Source organism: Lemur catta, chromosome 1 (assembly GCF_020740605.2).
Source record: "Lemur catta isolate mLemCat1 chromosome 1, mLemCat1.pri, whole genome shotgun sequence".
In the NCBI taxonomy this organism is placed as follows: domain Eukaryota; kingdom Metazoa; phylum Chordata; class Mammalia; order Primates; family Lemuridae; genus Lemur; species Lemur catta.
This window is the reverse complement of record NC_059128.1, coordinates 145,286,558-145,305,587: the sequence shown is the minus strand read 5'-3', so window position 1 is coordinate 145,305,587 and position 19,030 is coordinate 145,286,558. Positions and strand designations below refer to the sequence as shown.

The following is a 19,030-nucleotide window of genomic DNA, read 5'->3' as shown; positions in this document are numbered from 1 at the left end:
CTCTCACACTTGAGAATAGTGTTCTGAGTGTACAACACACATTATATATATATATATATATATATATAGCAACCAAGAAAAAGTTTACAATGACAAGGAAACGAGTATAAATCAGTAAATCATTTTGGAGCAAAGAATTGGAGAACGCAGAGAAATCAATGTCAGTCAGAGTCTACGCCTCCACAGTAAAAGATCCAGAGGTGGTGCGGGTGGTGGCATGGCCATGGGCTTTAGAGCCATGAAAATTCTGTGTTCAAATGCTGCCTCTACCATGTCCAGGCTGTGTTACTTTAGTGAGATTCTTAACCTCTCTGAGCCTTCGGTCTTTAACTTTTATTTTAAAATTTTCACATAGCAAAATTCAGTGTTTGTGGCATATAGGTTTTGAGTTTTGACAAATACATAGTTGTGTATCTACCACTATAGCTATGGTATGAACTGTTTCATTACCCCAAAGATTTCTTCATGCTATTCTTTAGTAGTTAACCACACCCTCTTCCCACTCAACTCCTAGCCACCTGTTCTCCCTCCCTATAGTTTTGCCTTTTCAGAATGTCATATAAACGGAATCATACATGTATGGCTTCTTTTGGGTCTGATTTCTTTCGCTTAGCAAAACCTACTTGAGATCCATTCAGGTTGTTGCATGTATCAATAGTCCATTCTTTATACTGCAGAGTAGCATTCCATGGTATGGACACACAGGTTGAGAGAATGTTAATTTGCAGAGACCTGAGGCAGCATGAGGCCGTGGGGAGACTTAATGTTTCCACAACATTGTGTTGAACGTGATGAAGAGTTTCAAACCTGTCCTCCCTCTTCCTCTTTTTTGTCCTAGTAAGGTTATCCTTTTAATTTTTTTGGTAATATAATTAGCCCTCTTCTGATTTTTGTCTTTCTCTAGGTGATATCTTGGAACTCTACTTACTCATTTATTATTTATTATCGTTTGTTTTAGGGTCCACATATACATATATATACACACAAATATATACACATGTATAAATATAAAACTGGCAATCTTTGATGTGTAATTGTGAATGTTGGGGTGAGGATGCGTATTAGTCATCCAGAGCTGGGAGCAGCTGAAGGCCTATTGACCTTTAGTCTGTTGAGAGATAAGTATTACTGGGGAAAAAACCTCTTTTGGTAATTATTTAAGGTGTTCATTATGAGATACAAGAGAACTTAACAAGGTGGTAAGGCAGTGTTCCAAGCCCTCCTCTGGCTCTAATACATTTAGGGATCATAACATGGAATCTTTGCTCCTATTATCCCCAGTAAACAAAATTTGCTACAATGAGATCAGCATAAACTGTCAGGTTTTGATTCCTCAAGCAATGTAAGTAGTTTCAGATGATAAAAAGTATAGCATGCAGAAGTAGGTTGCTGAGGGGCCGGGCGTGGTAATCCTAGCACTTTGGGAGGCCGAGGCCGTTGGATCCCTTGTGGTCAGGAGTTCCAGACAGGCCTGAGCAAGAGGGAGATTCCCTCTCTACAAAAAAAAAAATAGAAAAAAGTTAGCCGGGTGTGGTGGTGGGCACCTGTAGTCCCAGCTACTCCGGAGGCTCAGGCAGGAGAATCGCTTGAACTCAGCCCAGCTGTTTGAGGTTGCAGTGAACTATGATGAGGCCACTGAACTCTAGCCAGGGCGACAGAGGCTCTGTCTCAAAAAAAAAAAGGACATTGCTGAGATGGAGTTGAGAATTCACAGGTGGTCAAAGTCCTCTAGGCTGATTGCAGGTGTTAGGAGTAAATCTGGACTCCAGGAGTCTGTGTCTTCCACAGGCTGTGATCTCTTATCATCTCCAGGGCTCCCGCACTTAGAATGATAAGGAAAGATTTTTGAACGAATACGTGAAAATACACGATTTCGGTGAAGTAAAGAATAAAAGCAGGTGTCCAACCGGTTAAGGTCTTACAATATCGTCCTGAAACATTTGGACCCTGGGCGCCTGGTATCAGGGACTTCCTGACCCCTGGAGGAGTCCAGGGAAGGGAAGAGGGCCCCCCTAGGGAGCAGTCAGGAATAGTAGGCACTAAAGATACAGAATCCTCACCACAGCTACTGAACAAAAGTCCACCATCCTTCCGGGCCCACGTCACGTTCCCTGGATCCTTCTTTCCCCCATCCTGGACGCTGAGCCCCGTTCCTAGCCGCGGGCCCGCCCTCACTGCCGCCCTCAGTAGGAGCAGCATTCTCCCCGCCTAACGTCGCAGCGCCAAAGACCAGGCGACAGTCAGCGCAGTGCGCAGACCAGCCCTCGCTACGGCTCTGAGCCGCCAGGGACACCTCCGCACGCAGCAAGTTTAGCCAATCCTGCGCCTTCCTCCAATGGCCCTGCGCCGGGGAGACGGCCCCAGAGCGCATGTGCCGGCGCCGAGGCGGCGCTGTTCCCTGCGGCGCTCCGTAGCGCTCTCTCCGTGAGCTCCACGTAGGCCGCGCAGGCGCCCTTGGCGCGCCGTTCACCTGCTGCCGTTGTCGCCGCCGCCGCCGCCGCCGCTGCCGGGGCTGGATGGGGGGCCGAGGGCAGCCAGGGGCACCCGGAAGAAAGAGACGCGGCGGCGGCGACGCCGACACCCGCAGGACGAGTGTCCACACTCGCCCGCAAGCGCAAGGAGGAGGCGGCGAGGCTGGGCCCCAGCTGTCCCTGGTGTAGAGAAGCCGCTGTCGCCGCCGCGGCCGGGACACCCCGGGCTCTTGCCCCTCAGGTCTCATTGATACTCAGGACCCCGCGCTGCGCCATGTTCAAGAAACTGAAGCAAAAGATCAGCGAGGAGCAGCAGCAGCTCCAGCAGGCGCTGGTGCCTACTCAGGTACGATGGCCGCCGCTCTCCTCCCCGAGTTCCCCACACCCCCGAAACCGGCCCGGGGGCTGGAGGAGCGCAGTTCTTCCGTGACCTTTGACCTCTAACTTGAGGACTCTTCCCAAACTCCAGACCAGGAATGAGCTCTGGGCGGCCAAGGTCCTCTGCGACTCCTGACCCAGATTCTCCTATTCCCTAACTCCATCCAGAAACGAGTTGATGGGGGTGGCTGAATCCATCGTGACATCTGATCTCTGTTAAGAGTTTTTCCCGGGTGTCCGCCCCGGACCTGAGTTTGGATGAACGTGAGGCTCCAAACTTGGGTGATTTCTGACCCATATAGGAGGTTCCCCCCACCCATCAGAGACTTCAAACGAGAGTGAGGGCGAGGTGGGAAAACCCAGGTCCCTTGTGATAGTTGACCTGTAATCGAGGTGTCCCTTCTCCCATGCCCAACCTGAAATTGAGTATGGAATGGCCAGGATCCGGCAGGACTGACTCCGGACGGAAGTCTCCTCAGTCCAAACCCTGGTTTAGGGGTGAGTGCTGGGGTCGAGCCATTCTGGGCCAGGCTACTTGCAGGCGCGGTGGGACTTGGAAGAGGTGGCTGCGTGGCTAGAGTCCAGCGCTCCGCGCCCAGCGCCCGAGGCTGTCACGAGTTGGGCACTTCGCATAACTTGGTTGATCCCGGACAGGCGGAGGGGCAGACACTGTGAAGCCCTACGAGCACTGTGCCTGTCCACATCCCTGCTTACGCGTTTTAAAAAGTCTTGCTGCTCTGAGAACACGGTTACGTTTGTTTTTCAGGAATGCTGTTGTTTCAGGAAAAGTTTCCAGGGAAAAAGGGGCGTGTTAATAGTGTTAAATTAAAGAAACAGTTTCCTGAGCGCTTACTGAATGTGTTCAAGTGCTGGCAGCACAAGGTCTAACTAAAACAGCGAAGGTGAGGGCTTCTGCAGAAATTCTTCCCAGCCTTTCCGACTCTCAACAGATTAAGCAAATAAATCTCTCTCTTAATTTTAGGGTTTCTGGTCTTTGCTTGTGGTTGCAAGAAAGGCTGAGTTTTGACTAATTATTATAGGAGGTGTTTCTAATTTTTTAATGTAACATTTATCTTGTAAATAACTATTGCATCGAGTTTATTCCAAAACTATAAATTGAAGCTATTATTTTTCAATTTAAAGCTCTTGTAGAGTAAAACATCGTGCTTGAGAAAAACATCAGAATGTGACACTGAAAGCTTGCCTGTTCCCTTGTGTAAAGTGTAAATGGTGATTGAAGTTTAAGTAGTAAAAATTGTACTTTTCATACCCTACTACAGTCTTTTTTACCTTTACAAAACACTCTTATTTAAGAAACAGAGAAACGTTAAAAGTGAGGCATAGGTGAGGAATGTGGGGAAATGGGCATGTTAGTGAATGTAAGGCACTTATGTTTGGGAATGTATAAAATATCATTGAGCCGAGATTCCACTTCTAGAAATTTATTCTAAGAAAATTTAGGATGTATTGAAGATTTAGCTACATGGATTTTCATTTCAGCATTGTTTTAATTGGTAAAAAATTAGCTAAAAGTTCAACAATAGAGAATTGGATAAATAAACTGTATCAGGCAGTTGGTTATTTTATGCAGCCATAAAAAAGGTTAACATCTTATATTAATTAGTTATTTTTGAGACAGGGTTTTGCTCTGTTGCCTGGGCTAGAGTGCAGTGGCATATCATAGCTCATTGCAACCTCCAACTTTTGGGTTCAAGTGATCCTCCTGCCTCAGCATCCCCAGTAGCTAGGACTATACCTGTGTGCCACTGCTCCCAGCCAAAAAGGTCACTATTTTTTGGGTCCTTACTATTTGCCAGGTATTTTGCTTAATACTTTACACAGATTATTTTATTTAATCCCATGTAAACCAGTGAGGTAGATACTACTGTGATTCTTCTCTTATAGATGAAGGAATGAATCTCAGAGAGGTTAAGAAACTTGCCTAATGTTACACAGCTAGTGTTAGAGCCCATAGAAAAGTATTATCACAGAAAGATATTTGTGTTAAAAGACAGATTAAAAGCAGCATGTAAAATGTGATCCCACTCTGGGAGGCCGAGATGGGTGGATCGTTTGAGCTCAGGAGCTCGAGACCAGCCTGAGCAAGAGCAAGACCCCATCTCTACTAAAAGTAAAAAGAAATTATATGGACAACTAAAAAATATATATAGAAAAAATTAGCTGGGCATGGTGGCACATGCCTGTAGTCCCAGCTACTCGGGAGGCTGAGGCAGGAGGATTGCTTGAGCCCAGGAGTTTGAGGTTGCTGTGAGCTAGGCTGATACCACGGCACTCTAGCCTGGGCAACAGAGCGAGACTCTGTCTCAAAAAAAAAAAATAAATAAAAAAATAAAAAAAAATGTGATACCAGTTTTGTGGGCAAGAATATGTATAAAGTATATTTATGCACACATATAGTGAAAATAGTTTAAGAAGGATGTACTCTAAGGTGCTGGTAAGTTATTGCGTGTGCTTTTTCTTATTTGTAATGTTTAGTTTATCTTGATGAAAATGAATTACTTTTGTGCATTAACAAAGAGGTTGTTGTTTTTAGTAATAATAAAGCTAGTTACAAACTAAGATATAAGAGCTTTCAGTTTCTATAGCTTAATGCTTCTGGTGAGACAGTGCATCTGGATCAAATAAAGTCACTTTGTGTACAAAAATTTAAAATAATCCTTTTGGGTAATATGTATATTTATCCAGAACTCAAAAGTAAGTTGTTAGTGATTACTGATAGAAACCTAATTCTCTTCTGGTTCCAGATCTTTAGCTATTCATAACCTTTTAGGAATGAAACGTTCTAGATTATTGTTTTCAGAGAATTAAGGATTTTTTTTATGCATGAATTAAAAAAATAAGAAAAGCTTTTTGATGACATTCCTTTTGCAACAAATTATACATATCCTTGTTTTCCTAAGGAAAAGATCTTAAATTTGTAATAATATCTTGATGACTCAGGATTATCACTTTTGAGTATAATTTTGTGAAGGCGGCATGCCCTCAAGGATTTAATGAGGTGTGAAAGGCAGTTAGCTTTTACCCACTTAAGAAAATTTGTTCATTTGTTCTTGGTCTACTTTTTGTAGTTGTTTCATAACCCTTCTTGCTATCTGCCGTATATCTTTCTTTTTCTTGCTTTTGAACAGTTGTGGGCTTAGAAACAAGATAGGTAAACTTCTAAAATTTTGTATAATGTAAGGGCAAGTACCTGAGGGATTCTTTAGTGCATTTTAGTGTATTAACACAAATTTTGAGACATTTATTTTGAGTTTTCAGAGGCCTTTGTGTGCACATTTCCTGGTTCTTAGCTTGCTTTCCATAAGTGAGATTGCCTGACAGGTTTGTTTCAACTAGAGTGAGTTGTCACATATAGATACTTATCAGATAAATCAAACATTTGTATCACAATATTTGCAAAACTTTCCAGCAATAGTAATAGTGATATTGTATAGAGTCCTTTAAGGTTTTAAAAGCATTTAACAAAAACAAGACAGCCTTCTAATAATCCCCCAATCATATCTTTTCTTTCTTTCTTTTTTTAGAGATGGGGTCTTTCTTGGTCACAGGGCTGGGGAGCAGTGGCACAGTCATGGCTCACTGCAGCCTTGAACCTCCTGGCCTCAAGTGATCCTTTACTCAGTCTCCTGAGTGGCTAGGATTTCACAATCACTTCTGTTTGGTTGATGCTAATATTCTTCCTTGATGGATATTATTATTACTTTAAATGTAATTAATTAATTAATTTTTTGAGACAGGGTCTTGTCGTGTTGCCCAGGCTAGATAGAGTGTAGTGGCATCATCATAGCTCACTGCAGCCTCAAATTCCTGAGCTGGGTTCAAACGTTCTTCCTGCCTTAGCCTCCCAAGTAGCTGGGACTAGAGGTGCATGCCACCCTGCCTGGCTGATTTTTCTATTTTTCATAGAGACAAGTTCTCACTATGTCACTCAGGCTGGTCTCAAATTCATGGCCTCAAGTGATCCTCTTGCCTCAGCCTCTCAAAGTGCTGAGATTACAGGTGTGAGCTACCATGCCTGGCCTAGGTGGATATTATTTTAAGTAATCATTTGCCCAACTTCAGTGATAAAGTAAAGCCTAGTAACTAATTAAAAATAGTTTAAAAAGTTTCAAATTAAGTTTCACTTAATATTATTTTTTAAGCAACAAATATCTGTTTTGGATTTTTAAACTTCTTACAGCACTAACTTGATAAAAGAAACATTAAGAAGTAATATAAGCATTGTAATTTCTTGGGATATCTGTAGTACATGAATAAAATATTTTAAAACAATTTTAGCCTTTTTCAAATATTTGTAAAACTTAAACTTTAAAACAGATACAAAAGGACATATATTATATGATTCCACTTAAATGAGGTACCTAGAGTATTCACATTCATAGAAACAGAAAATGGAATAGTGGTTGCCAAGGGCTGAAGGGAGAGAAGAATGGGGAGTTGTTTAGTCTGTACAGAGTTTCAGTTTGGGAAGATGAAAAACTTCAGGAGGCAGATGGTGGTGGTGGTTGTACAATAGTGTAAATGTACTTCATGCCACTCAACTATACACCTAAAAATATTTAAAATGGTAAAATGTATGTTATGTGTATTTTACCACAATGAGAAAAATTAAAGCAACATGTGGGCCCCATTTTAAGCCTGCAGAATCATCACTCTTGCAGAGTGGGGCTCCAAAATAATAGATTATGTGGTAGAAATTTACAAAACATAAGCAAACAGCAAAGAATTCCACAGATAGCAGAGTCCCTTTCTGAAGGGACATAGCCTTATTGTAAATTTATGTTTACTAAATAGTTAGTCTCAATCTTCTCCCTGGGATGGGGGCATTAGGAAGGGAGGGGAAAGGGGCAACAGAATGGAAAACAAAAAAGGGGCAAAGAAGCCAGTCACAGTCTTGAAACTGGGGAAAGCATAACTCCCAGAGAGAACATTTAAATCAGAAGGTACTTTATTAAAGACATGATGAAAAGTTCTAATAATTTTGATACCTAAAATATAAAGGTTTATGTAAAGAATTAACCCCAAGTTACTTTGACCATTCTTTCAGAGCTGGGATGTCAAATTGATTTGACAGTGACTTTCAGCAGTGCTGTGATGAGGATTCAATGGCTGTATCCCTGCCATCACTGATTATTCATAGGTGTGGGAGAGAAAAAGAGTGAATTGAACCAGATTATTTGTTATGCTTGTGCAAGAGTAACATCTTACTTATTTGGGACATAACTGAAAAACCAGGAAATATGTCAAAAGGCCTGTAAGCAGCCCAAAATGTTAATATCACCAACTTCACATTCTGTAGCTAATGTAAGTTATAAGAAAACTAAAAAATCTTTCATTTAGAGCTTTCTCATGCTTACTTTATCTGTGATTCTAATAATATAGTTATCTAGTTTCTAAACTAGTAATAGGCCAGAATGGAGCAGAAGACTTGCTATAAGTAGCATATGGACAGGAGTGACAACTGACCTAGAAAACATTAAATTATATTCAGTTTCCTTTTATCTTAGAAAACTGGAATTAGTTAATTGGTTTCAGAAAATTGTACATTTAAAATGGTTAAGCCTCATGATGGCTGAAGAACTTTGTAGATATATATCTATATATCTCTAGCAATTCCACTATTTTGAATGATTCTTTCCATGAAATTCCCAGATAATACATCTCCTAATGGAAGCAAATTAGAGTAACATAGTTTTGACTTTAATATGGAACTTCCCAGTATTATGAATATCCAAAATTGTGTTATCTTTAGATTGTAGTGTTCAACCTGGGATTTATGTTTTTTAATTTCTGTTTTTGTATAATTAAAATTCATTAAATATATTTGATGTATTCTAGATTTAAGAGTTACTAGACATGTTTATCAACATTGTTCTTTCAGATGTAACGTGGTATAGTGAAAGTAGTTCAAGTGGGTTGTAAAATCAGTGGATTGAGCAGCTTTTTTTTTAAGTGAAAAAATAAATTAGGTCAGGAAATACAGTATTTCATGTCATAAAAGTTGTTCTGTAAGACTTGTTTTAGAGGTGTCCCTAGGTAAATTGGGTGGTATTAATTATTTTTACTTTGAGTCAGGGAAAAAAGTTTGAGAAACAGTGATCTGAAGAATACTGGCGAATACTACTTTCAGGAATCATTTCTGTAGTTTATGACTGGTGAATTTTCTCTGAACTTGTAGGAACAAAAAAAAAAAAAAGAATAATGGAGAAATGGGTGAGGGCATCAGAAGACCTGTGTGCTAACCTGGATCCTGTAGTATGCAACTTGGGCAAGCCATGTGAGCATACTGAGCATCTTATATTCTCATCAGGAAATTGGGAATGATAATATCTGTCCTGCTTACCTTTCAGGTTGGTTGAGAGGATCAAAGGCGATAATGTATTTGAAAGCATTTGTAATTGTAGAGCATTTATTTATTTAACAGTGCCTCCAAGGTGCTATGCTGGATGCGGCATTTGCTGCATTTGCCTTAAAGGTAGTTACAGTCCCTGGACCGTGGGGTTCAGAGACAGGTACTTTCAGTGTGATGGTGGTGTGTACAGGGTGTTCTGACTGCATAGAGGAAGGCATTTCTGGAGAGGGTCAGGGTCTGAGTAGAGTCTTCATGGATGTTGAAAAGTCATGGTATAGGGACAAGGCATTCAAGGCTTATTCCTAAAGGTGACTGTATTAGTTTTATAATGTTGCATAACCAGTTACCACAACCTTAGTGCTTAATAACTCAGTTATTATTTTACACTTCTGTACCTCAGAAGTATGGCATGGTGTGACTGGGTTCTCTGCTCAGTGTCCGGCAAGGCTAAAATCAAGCTGTTGTCCAGGCTGCATTCTCGTCTGGAGCTCAGGTCCTCTTCCATGCTCATGTGCTTGTGGTAGAATTCAGTCCTTTCTGGTTATAGGACTGAGGTCCTCATTTTTTGCTGACTTTCGGCTCCTAGAGGCTGCCAGCATTCCTTGCCAAGTACCCCCTTAGGCATTTTGGTTTCTTTCAGGACAGCAAGAATGCATCTCTCTGCCCTCTGTCCTCTAGACCCATATTTGAAGAGCTTATGTAATTAGGTTAGATTCATCAAGGTAATCTTTTGATTAACTCAAGGCCAACTGATGAGCAACCTTAAACACGCCTTCAAAATCCCTTTTGCTATATAATATAATCACAGGAATGATATATTTACAGGGTGAGGGTCATTTGGGTTCATCTTAGAATTCTGCCTACCACAATGACTAAAATGGTATTTCTTATACTGAAATTGAGACCTGTGGTCAGTTAATAATCAGTATGTGGGCAATAAAATATTAATCGTGAGTCTGAATCTAGCCATCAGGTTTCTTGGCTAATAGCTTGGAAATCTGACTTCAGATTTTTTATGGCTTTGAGACTTAATCAGCCCATGCTTGGTTTGAAGGAACATAAATCCCTTTATATCCTTTTTTTTTTTTTTTTTTTTGAGACAGAGTCTCGCTCTGTTGCCCAGGCTAGAGTGAGTGCCGTGGCATCAGCCTAGCTCACAGCAACCTCCAACTCCTGGGCTTAAGTAATCCTATTGCCTCAGCTTCCCGAGTAGCTGGGACTACAGGCATACGCCACCATGCCCAGCTAATTTTTTCTATATATATTTTTAGTTGTCCATATAATTTCTTTCTATTTTTAGTAGAGACAGGGGGGTCTCGCTCTTGCTCAGGCTGATCTTGAACGCCTGAGCTCAAATGATCCACCCGCCTCGACTTCTCAGAGGGCTAGGATTACAGGCATGAGCCACCTCGCCTGGCCTATATCCTTTTTTTATTGAGGCAAGCTCTCGCTCTTGCCTGGGGCTGGAGTGCAGTGGCAGGATCATAGCTTCCTACAGTGTCAGACTCCTGGGCTCAAGTGATCCTCCTGCCTCAGCCTCCCAAGTAGCTGGGACTACAGGTGTGGGCCACTATGCCTGGCTAATTTTTAATTTTTTTTTGTAGAGATGGGGTCTTGCTATGTTGCTCAGGCTGGTCTTGAACCCCAGACCTCAAGCGATCCTCCCACCTTGGCCTCCCAAAGTGCCAGGATTACAGGTGTGATCTTAATATCTCGAAGTGAGGATAGCTCATTAAAGATCCAGGCACTTGGGACAAATGTTCAAGTACAGTTAGTTCTTTATGCAGTTTATACTTTACAGTCTCATTCTCTCATGTGATCCTTGCTCTTACAACTCCAGGGGAAGACCAACAAGCCATCAGCCAAGTTTTGCCAGATAGTACTATTTTTCTTGGGACAATGTATTTTAGAACCTCTTCTTTAACTTTGTAAACCCCATCATTCGATTTTTGTTAGTTTATCCAGAGCTGAAGAGGCTCTCAGTTACTAATTAGACTCACGTGAATCCAAGGTATAAGACATAGGGCCAATTTTTAAAACTTGCAGTGGAGTACACTTTTCAAGCAATTGGAAGGTCACTGTCTGGGTAACCTTTTCCTGGCATCTGAACATTTGGAAAGCTGAATTAATAACCCACAGATTTCTTAGACACCATGGAATTACAACAGAGAGTTGGTTGGTCAAGAGATATTTCTACTAGTCTAATAGTACTTTTCTAATTACTTTCCTCTAACTTTTTATCCCTTAGTGACCCTTTTATTAAAGGCGATCTTACATATAATCATTTGTTAGTACATAGATAGAAATGGAACTCCCCCTCCCCAATAGTGGCAGCCTTTGAAGCATCTACAGCCTTCAAAGCTGGCATGGTTTAAAATTATCGCTCTAGGTGTGGGAAGGGTTTATGGAATTTCCCTCAGCTTTAATGAAAGCTATTTTTGATGTTCTTTCAACATTTGTGATTTATTCACAGTCCTGGAATAAACACTGTCCAGTGACTGTGCTTTCTCTTCCCATTTTCTAAGCATAATGTCAACTTTTAGTCATATATTTTTCAGACATTTAAATCATTGATAAGACTTCAGCTTTATTTTATGTTCAACCATTTTCTTGTTTATATTTTTAAGTCCTTTACTCTTCCTGTTTTGTTGTTGTGGTGGTGGTTGTTTTGTTTTTTGAGACAGTCTCACTTTGTTATCCAGGATGGAGTACAGTGGCACAATCATAATGATCTGTAATCTCAAACTCCTGGGCTCAAGCAATCCTCCACCTCAGCCTCCCAAGTAGCTGGGACTACAGGCATGCACCACCATGCCCAGCTAATTTTTTAAAAAAAATTTTTGTAGAGATGGGGTCTCACCGTGTTACCCAGGCTGATTTCGGACTTCTGAGCTCAAGTGATCTTCCTACCTCAGCCTCTTAAAGTGCTGAGATTACAGGTATGAGCCACCACGTCTGTGAATTTCCTGTTTTGTCGTGGGTAGGAGAGGATGTCTTATCCCTTTAGGTGACTTCTCTGCATAGCCAATTTCATCTATCATGTGTTGATTTTTTTGGTTTATCTTTTAGAAGGAGTGTGTATATTGGATTTCTTAGTTGTAAGCAACAGAGCTTAGTGTAGCCAGGTAAGCAGAAAAGGAATTTATTAAAAAGATTCAGTGGCTTACAGAATTTCCTTGAGGGCCTAAAAGTCTGGGCAGATTGCTACATCCAGCTATACAGGGGAAACTACTCTAAAAATATTGGAGCTGCCTCAGCTTGGCACCAGCATTGCATCTTCCAGTGCACAGTTCATGTCTGCTTGGCTGCATGAAGTTACGTCTCCATGCTCGCCAAATGATGAACTTTAATTTTGCGTATTTTGTCACATTGCTCATTTATGACTGAAGTCTTATGTGGGTGTGTTTGATTGGTGGAGCTCAGTTTACCTGCCCCAGATAAAAAGAAGATTGACTGGGTTAGTAAGTTTTTTGAGTTTTAACTTATGGACTTAAAAGAGCTATTTATAGAAAAAAGGTTATTAAGCTTTTGTTGTATATTTAGGTGCTTTCCCTCTCCTCACAGTTAAACTGCTCCTTTTGATTTATGCTTTTTTTTTTTTTGAGACAGAGTCTCGCTCTGTTGCCCAGGCTAGAGTGCCGTGGCATCAGCCTAGCTCACAGCAACCTCAAACTCCTGGGCTCAAGCAATTCTTCTACCTCAGTCTCCCCAGTAGCTGGGACTACAAGCATGTGCCACCATGCCCAGCTAATTTTTTCTGTATATTTTTAGCTGTCCAGATAATTTCTTTCTATTTTTAGTAGAGACAAGATCTTGCTCTTGCTCAGGCTGGTCTCGAACTCCTGACCTTGAGCAATCCACCTGTCTTGGCCTCCCAGAGTGCTAGGATTACAGGCGTGAGCCACCGAGCCCAGCCTTTGATTTATGCTTTTGACATAAAAATCTTTCCTGTTCAGAGATTATTGAAATAGACTCTTTTATTTTCCTTTTGTATTTCAATTTAAAAAACCACTTAAATATTTAATATAGCTTAAATATGAAGTAAGGATCTGATTTGTGTCTCTCCTTCCATGTGAATGGCCGTTGTCCCAACACCATCTTTTGAACATCTGTCTTGATGTGAAATGTTATGTTTTTCGTAAACTAAATATGTATATATATGTGTGTGTATAGAGTGTGTATATATGTATATATATATACACTATTCCTCATGACCTGTCAGTTCTAGCCTAGCCACAGCAGTATGTGCACAGATTTGACAAACCGGAGTTCCATTTATTCATTCATTCACTCATTTATTTGACAAATATTTATTAAATGCCTTTTATGTAGAACTGTGTGACAACAAAAGGATAAGATACCAAGACTCATTCATTTCTATCTGTAGATGAGTTCAGATCTATTTTGCTATGGGTATAGGAGGGTCTTGAAGTTTAGGTTTTATACTTTTCAGGCTGTTTTTATAAAGTTCACTTAGAGTAGACCTCAGACTCGTAGTTTAAATCTGGGCTCTTTCTCCTGAGGGTTTTTGAACTGAGCATTACAGGAGTCAGACTATCCTTTACAGAGCTTAAAAGGACTAACATCTCAGTATCCAGCAATAGTGTTCAAGGTAGGCTCAAAGCAAGGCCCTTGATTAGAGAGGTAGGGAAGTCCTGGTTACCTGTGCACTTCATAGTAGTGAATGTTAGAGCTGGAAGGGAACTTAAAGGTTGCATTGACAGCTTTCCTTTTTAAAAAATGAACTTTTAATTTGGGAATAATTTTGATTTACAGAAAAGTTGCAAAGGTAGTACCAAGAGTTTTTATATACCCCTCACCTGGCTTCAGTTTCCCTTAATGTTATCATTGTAACATTACCATCACAGCCCTATTTTTATATATGAAGACACAGAGCCCTATAAAGTTAATTTAGCAAAGATCATAGTCCTACTTGGTGGCAGTCAGGCCAAGGACCCAGTAGGTAGGCTGGGTCTTCTAGTTGATTATATTTGTTATTCTTTTCTGCTTTTCGTGTGTTTGCTCTTTTCCTTTCTTTCACTGAATTCTTTGGGCATGGACTAAGAATGCCATAATTTTTTAAATCTAGGCTTCCTCCAATTCTTCAACACCAATAAGAACTAGGAGCAGGACATCTTCATTTACAGAGCAACTTGATGAAGGTACACCCAATAAAGAGGTAAGTTTGGAATTTCTTTTTCAATATACTCCTTATAAGAAACTAACTAAAATGTAATGCTGTTGATAACAAAGTAGGAAACTATTTTGACAGGTCCATTATTTAAGTTCTAGGTTTTGTTTTTATTATTAACATAATTGGTCTTTGTTTTTTTTGCAAATAGTAGTTATGGTTTTATAAAGTGTGTTTTTGTTGAGAACCTTAATTTGAGAGGATATATTCTATTTAATATTTGAAGTTTTCAAAATAACTTGATAACAATTTAAACTGTAACACAGCATCATTTTTTTCAAGCTAGTGAGTGGAAACTGAGAAGTAACTTAACTGATTCCATGTAACTAGCAGCTGGCACCACAACTCATTTTTTCCAACACTTTTTTTCCTGTGAAATGTAACACAAGTACAGAGAAGAGGGTAAAGCATAAATGTACAATTCAGTGAATTATCATGATGTGAGTCCCACCAGGTCAAGAAAAGGAACACTGCTAGCATTTTAGTGCTTCCTACCTGCCCCTGAAAGATTACCACTACTCTGAATTTTTGGTATTTGCTTCCTTCTTTTTCCTTATAGTTTTATCACTTAAGTATGCTTTCTAAATTAAACATTATAGTTAAACATTTGAGTTGTCTCTAATTTTTGGTTGTTGTGAATTATGCTGCAATGAACATTATTGTACGTTTCTTTTTGTACACCTGTACTTGCATTTCTGTTGGTATGTACTTTGGAGTAGAATTGCTGACTCAAAGTACATACCTAGTTTTAACACTTTAGAAGATAATGATGCTTGTTTTCCGGAGTGGTTTTAGAAATTTTCATTCCCTCCAGGAGTTTATGAAAGTTACAATTGCTCTACATCCTTGATAATCTTTTTAATTTCAGCCATTCTGGTTGGCGTGTAGTGGCCGTTTGTTAGGATTTTAATTTGTATTTGATGACTAAGATTGAGGATTTTTCTTTCATCGGTTTATTGGTCATTTGATATCTTCTTTTGTTGTTTTTTTTTTTTTTTTTGGAGACAGAGTGTCGCTTTGTTGCCCTGGCTAGAGTGAGTGCCGTGGCCTCAGCCTAGCTCACAGCAACCTCAAACTCCTGGGCTTCAGCGATCCTACTGCCTCAGCCTCCCGAGTAGCTGGGACTACAGGCATGCGCCACCATGCCCAGCTAATTTTTTCTATATATATTTTAGTTGGCCAGATAATTTCTATTTTTTTTAGTAGAGACGGGGTCTCGCTCTTGCTCAGGCTGGTCTCGAACTCCTGACCTCGAGCGATCCACCCGCCTCGGCCTCGCAGAGTGCTAGGATTACAGGCGTGAGCCACTGCGCCCGGCCTGATATCTTCTTTTGTGAAGTGTTTTGTTTAAATTTCTTGCCCATTTTTCTATTGGATTATCTTTTTCTTATTGATTTGCAGACTTTATATATTTATTTATTTATTTATCTATTTATGAATTTATGAATGACAGGGTCTTGCTCTATCTCCCTGGCTAGAGTGCTGTGGCATCATCATAGCTCACTCCAACCTCAAACTCCTGGACTTGAGCGATCCTCCTGCCTTAGTTTCTCAAGCAGTTGGGACTACAGGTACACACCACTATGTCCAGCTAATTTTTCTATTTTTTTAGAGATGAGGACTTGGTCTTGCTCAGTCTGGTATTGAACTCCTGGCCTTAAGTGATCCTCCCACCTCAGCCTCCCAAAGTGCTAGGGTTACAGGCGTGAGCCACTGTGCCTGGCCAGGAGTTATTTTTTTATATAAAATGGATAGGAGTTCTTTATTGGATATATATTTTTCTTTTTCCTTGCACTGGCAAGTATGTAGAGCAATGGATATATATCTTCTAAATATATTCTTCCACCCTGTGGCTTGCCTTTCATTCTTTTGTGTCCTTTGATGAACAGAAATTCTTAGTTTTAACATACTTTCTAATTTATTTATATTTTATTTTATGGCTATTGTTCTTTGTTTCTTGTTAAAGAATTCTTTTCTTACCCTGAGAGTATTTTCCTATGTTATCTTGTTTTGCTTTTCACATTTAGATTTATAGCCTATTCGAAAAGGATTTTTCAATATGATGTGAGATACAGATCAATTTTCATCCCTCACAGTGTGTCTATCCAGTTGTCTTATCTTTTCTACACTGTTTCACTATACTACCTCTTTTCAGACACTGTGTCCATATTTAAGTGGCTTTTTTCCTGAGCTCTCTATTCTTTTCCCTTGTTTTCTTTGATTTGATACTGCACTGTCTTAATGACTATAGTTTTATATTAATTCTTGCTCTCAGCAGAGCAAGTCCTCCCACCAGGTTCTTTTTGAATGTTTTGATTATTATTATTCCTTTCCGTATATTCCCTACAAATTTTAGAATTAGATATTTAAGTTCCACAAAAACAAACTCAAAACAAAATAAAGCACAAACAATGACAACAAAACAAACTTATAAGGATTGGGATTGTATTGAGTTTATAGGTTAATTTGGAGAAAGTCTCAATATTACAAATCAAATTTTATGATTTTTTTTTTTTTTTTTTCTTGAGACAGAGATTCTGTTGTTTGGGCCCATGCTGTGATGTCAGCCTAGCTCAGAGCAACCTCAAACTCCCGGGCTCAAGTGATCCTCCTATCTTAGCCTCCCAAGTAGCTGGGACTACAGGAATGCACCACCACACCTGGCCAATTTTTCTATTTTTTTAGTAGAGACGGGGGTCTTGCTCTTGCTCAAGGCTGGTCTCAACTCCTGAGCTCAAGTAGTCCTCCTGCTTTGGCCTCCCAGAATTTTAGGATTGCAGGCGTGAGCCACCATGCTGGGCCAGAAAGATACTTTCAAATTGCCCTGATGAGGTTTTTTTAAAACAAATACTTTACTTTAAAAAGACCTTTATTTAGATGTTGATAGCAAAATAAACAAAAATTTCGTAGTATAATTTTTGCATTCAAAGTTAATGGCATATATGCTCTATCCTTGGTGTGTATATTTAAATTAGCTGATAAAGTATGGAAGTATAGAATATATAAATACTTTCCTTGAGATCTTATATTTTTTGGGAGGTTTGTGAAGAATTGGTATTCTTTAAATGTTTGATAAAATTTACTAATGAAACCACATGTCCTGGGCTTTTCTTTGTGGGAGGTGTTTTGATTACTAATTCAGTCTCTACTTTTTATAGCTCTATTCAGAGTTTCTAACTTTTTGTAATTTGTGTCTTTCTAGGAATTTGTCCATTTTATCTAAGTTATCTAATTTGTTGGCATACCTATGTTAAATTAAACGAAATTTGGCCTGAGGCTGCCTCTGTACTTTGAGTCCCTACATAAGGAACTGCAGCCTAATTTAGTACATTAACAAACTGAAAGCCTAAATTAGGAATGTATTTTTTCGTAACAACTCCTGAGTCTTAGCCAATCACAACCATCAAGCTTTAGGTAATTTCGGGCTACAAACTGATCAGCCCATACCCAAATAGGCAAACACCTTTTCTTTTAACACATAGGATAGGCTGGGTGAGGTGGCTCACCTGAAATCCTAGCACTCTCAGAGGCCGAGGTGGGAGGATCCGTTGAGGTCAGGAGTTCAGACCAGCCTGAACAAGAGCGAGACCCCACCTCTACTTAAAAAAAAAAAAAGAAAAAAATAGGATGGCTTTATAATCCTTTTTATTTCTGCAAATTTGATAGTAATCTCTCATTCTTGATTTCAGTAATGACTCTTCTTTTTTTTTCTTCCATCAATCTAGCTAAAGTTTTGTCAATTTTGTTAATTTTTTTTGGAGAACCAACTTTTGGTTCCACTTTCATGTTGAGTATGCTGAGTATTCCCAGAATTGGAGTGGCAAGCTGATTTTTGCCGACTTATTTTGCCCAAGTCTAAAGTGTCATGGACTTAGCAAAACTTTCTTGAATCTGTATTACATCTTTTTTCCTGGTTTCCTGGGCTGATACATGCTTTTTCCCATCTTTATATACCATTGATCTTTTCAGTGATGATTAGGGCTAGGGAAAGTTAGATACTTTGTCCTTTTTTGCTATCTTTTTTTGTTTAAAGGCTTTATGTGTAGTAGGAATAGCTATATAGGCAAAATAGAGCCCTGACTTGTGGTCTTGAATTTGATCAAACTGACTTATCACAGTCTGTACTGCATATTTTCTCATTTGCTGCTGCAGTAGACCATTTTATTATCCTGTCTTCTGTAGAGTATATTATCACAGATACTTTTTAAGGTATACAGTGTTGGAAATAAGAAGTAGTGAGTTTAATTTAATCAAAATAGTAAATGTTGCTGCTAACAGTTGTATTTAACACATTGTCTGCCACACTAGAAAAAAATTTTTCCTTGGGACCACGGTTTTTTATTATAAAAATGGAATAAAAATTTCAAAAACAAAATGATCCTTTCTAATTTAATGAAAAACATGTTATTTTTTATTGTTTTCTGTGTGTGAGTTATATGCAACTTGAAAAATAGTTCTTGTGGCTCCCAAGGTAAAGAGACATGTGAGTTACATATGCTTCATGAGGCCCCTGGCTCAAAACTAGCATGAGTTAAATATAACTCATATGGCAGTTAATGTGTTAACAGTGTCTGGGAAGATAGAAACAGGACCACCTATCTTGGAGGAAGAAGGTTT

At 39.6% G+C, this 19,030-nt stretch overlaps 1 protein-coding gene across 4 annotated transcripts in view; it reads left to right on the top strand.

The window, feature by feature from the left end:
• Nucleotides 1–2,369: 2,369 nt before the first annotated feature.
• The window catches only part of GOLGA4 (golgin A4), a 118,738-nt gene continuing 102,077 nt past the window's right edge, over nt 2,370–19,030 (top strand). Inside the window, exons 1-2 of one of the 4 annotated variants that reach the window (XM_045536762.1) lie at nt 2,370–2,817; nt 14,312–14,401. In XM_045536762.1, the coding sequence (XP_045392718.1) occupies nt 2,746–2,817; nt 14,312–14,401 (162 nt within the window). In that variant the 5' untranslated portion in view covers nt 2,370–2,745. The remainder of the gene's footprint in view (nt 2,818–14,311; nt 14,402–19,030) is intronic. The other 3 variants (XM_045536783.1, XM_045536790.1, XM_045536773.1) reach the window with 3 other exon arrangements.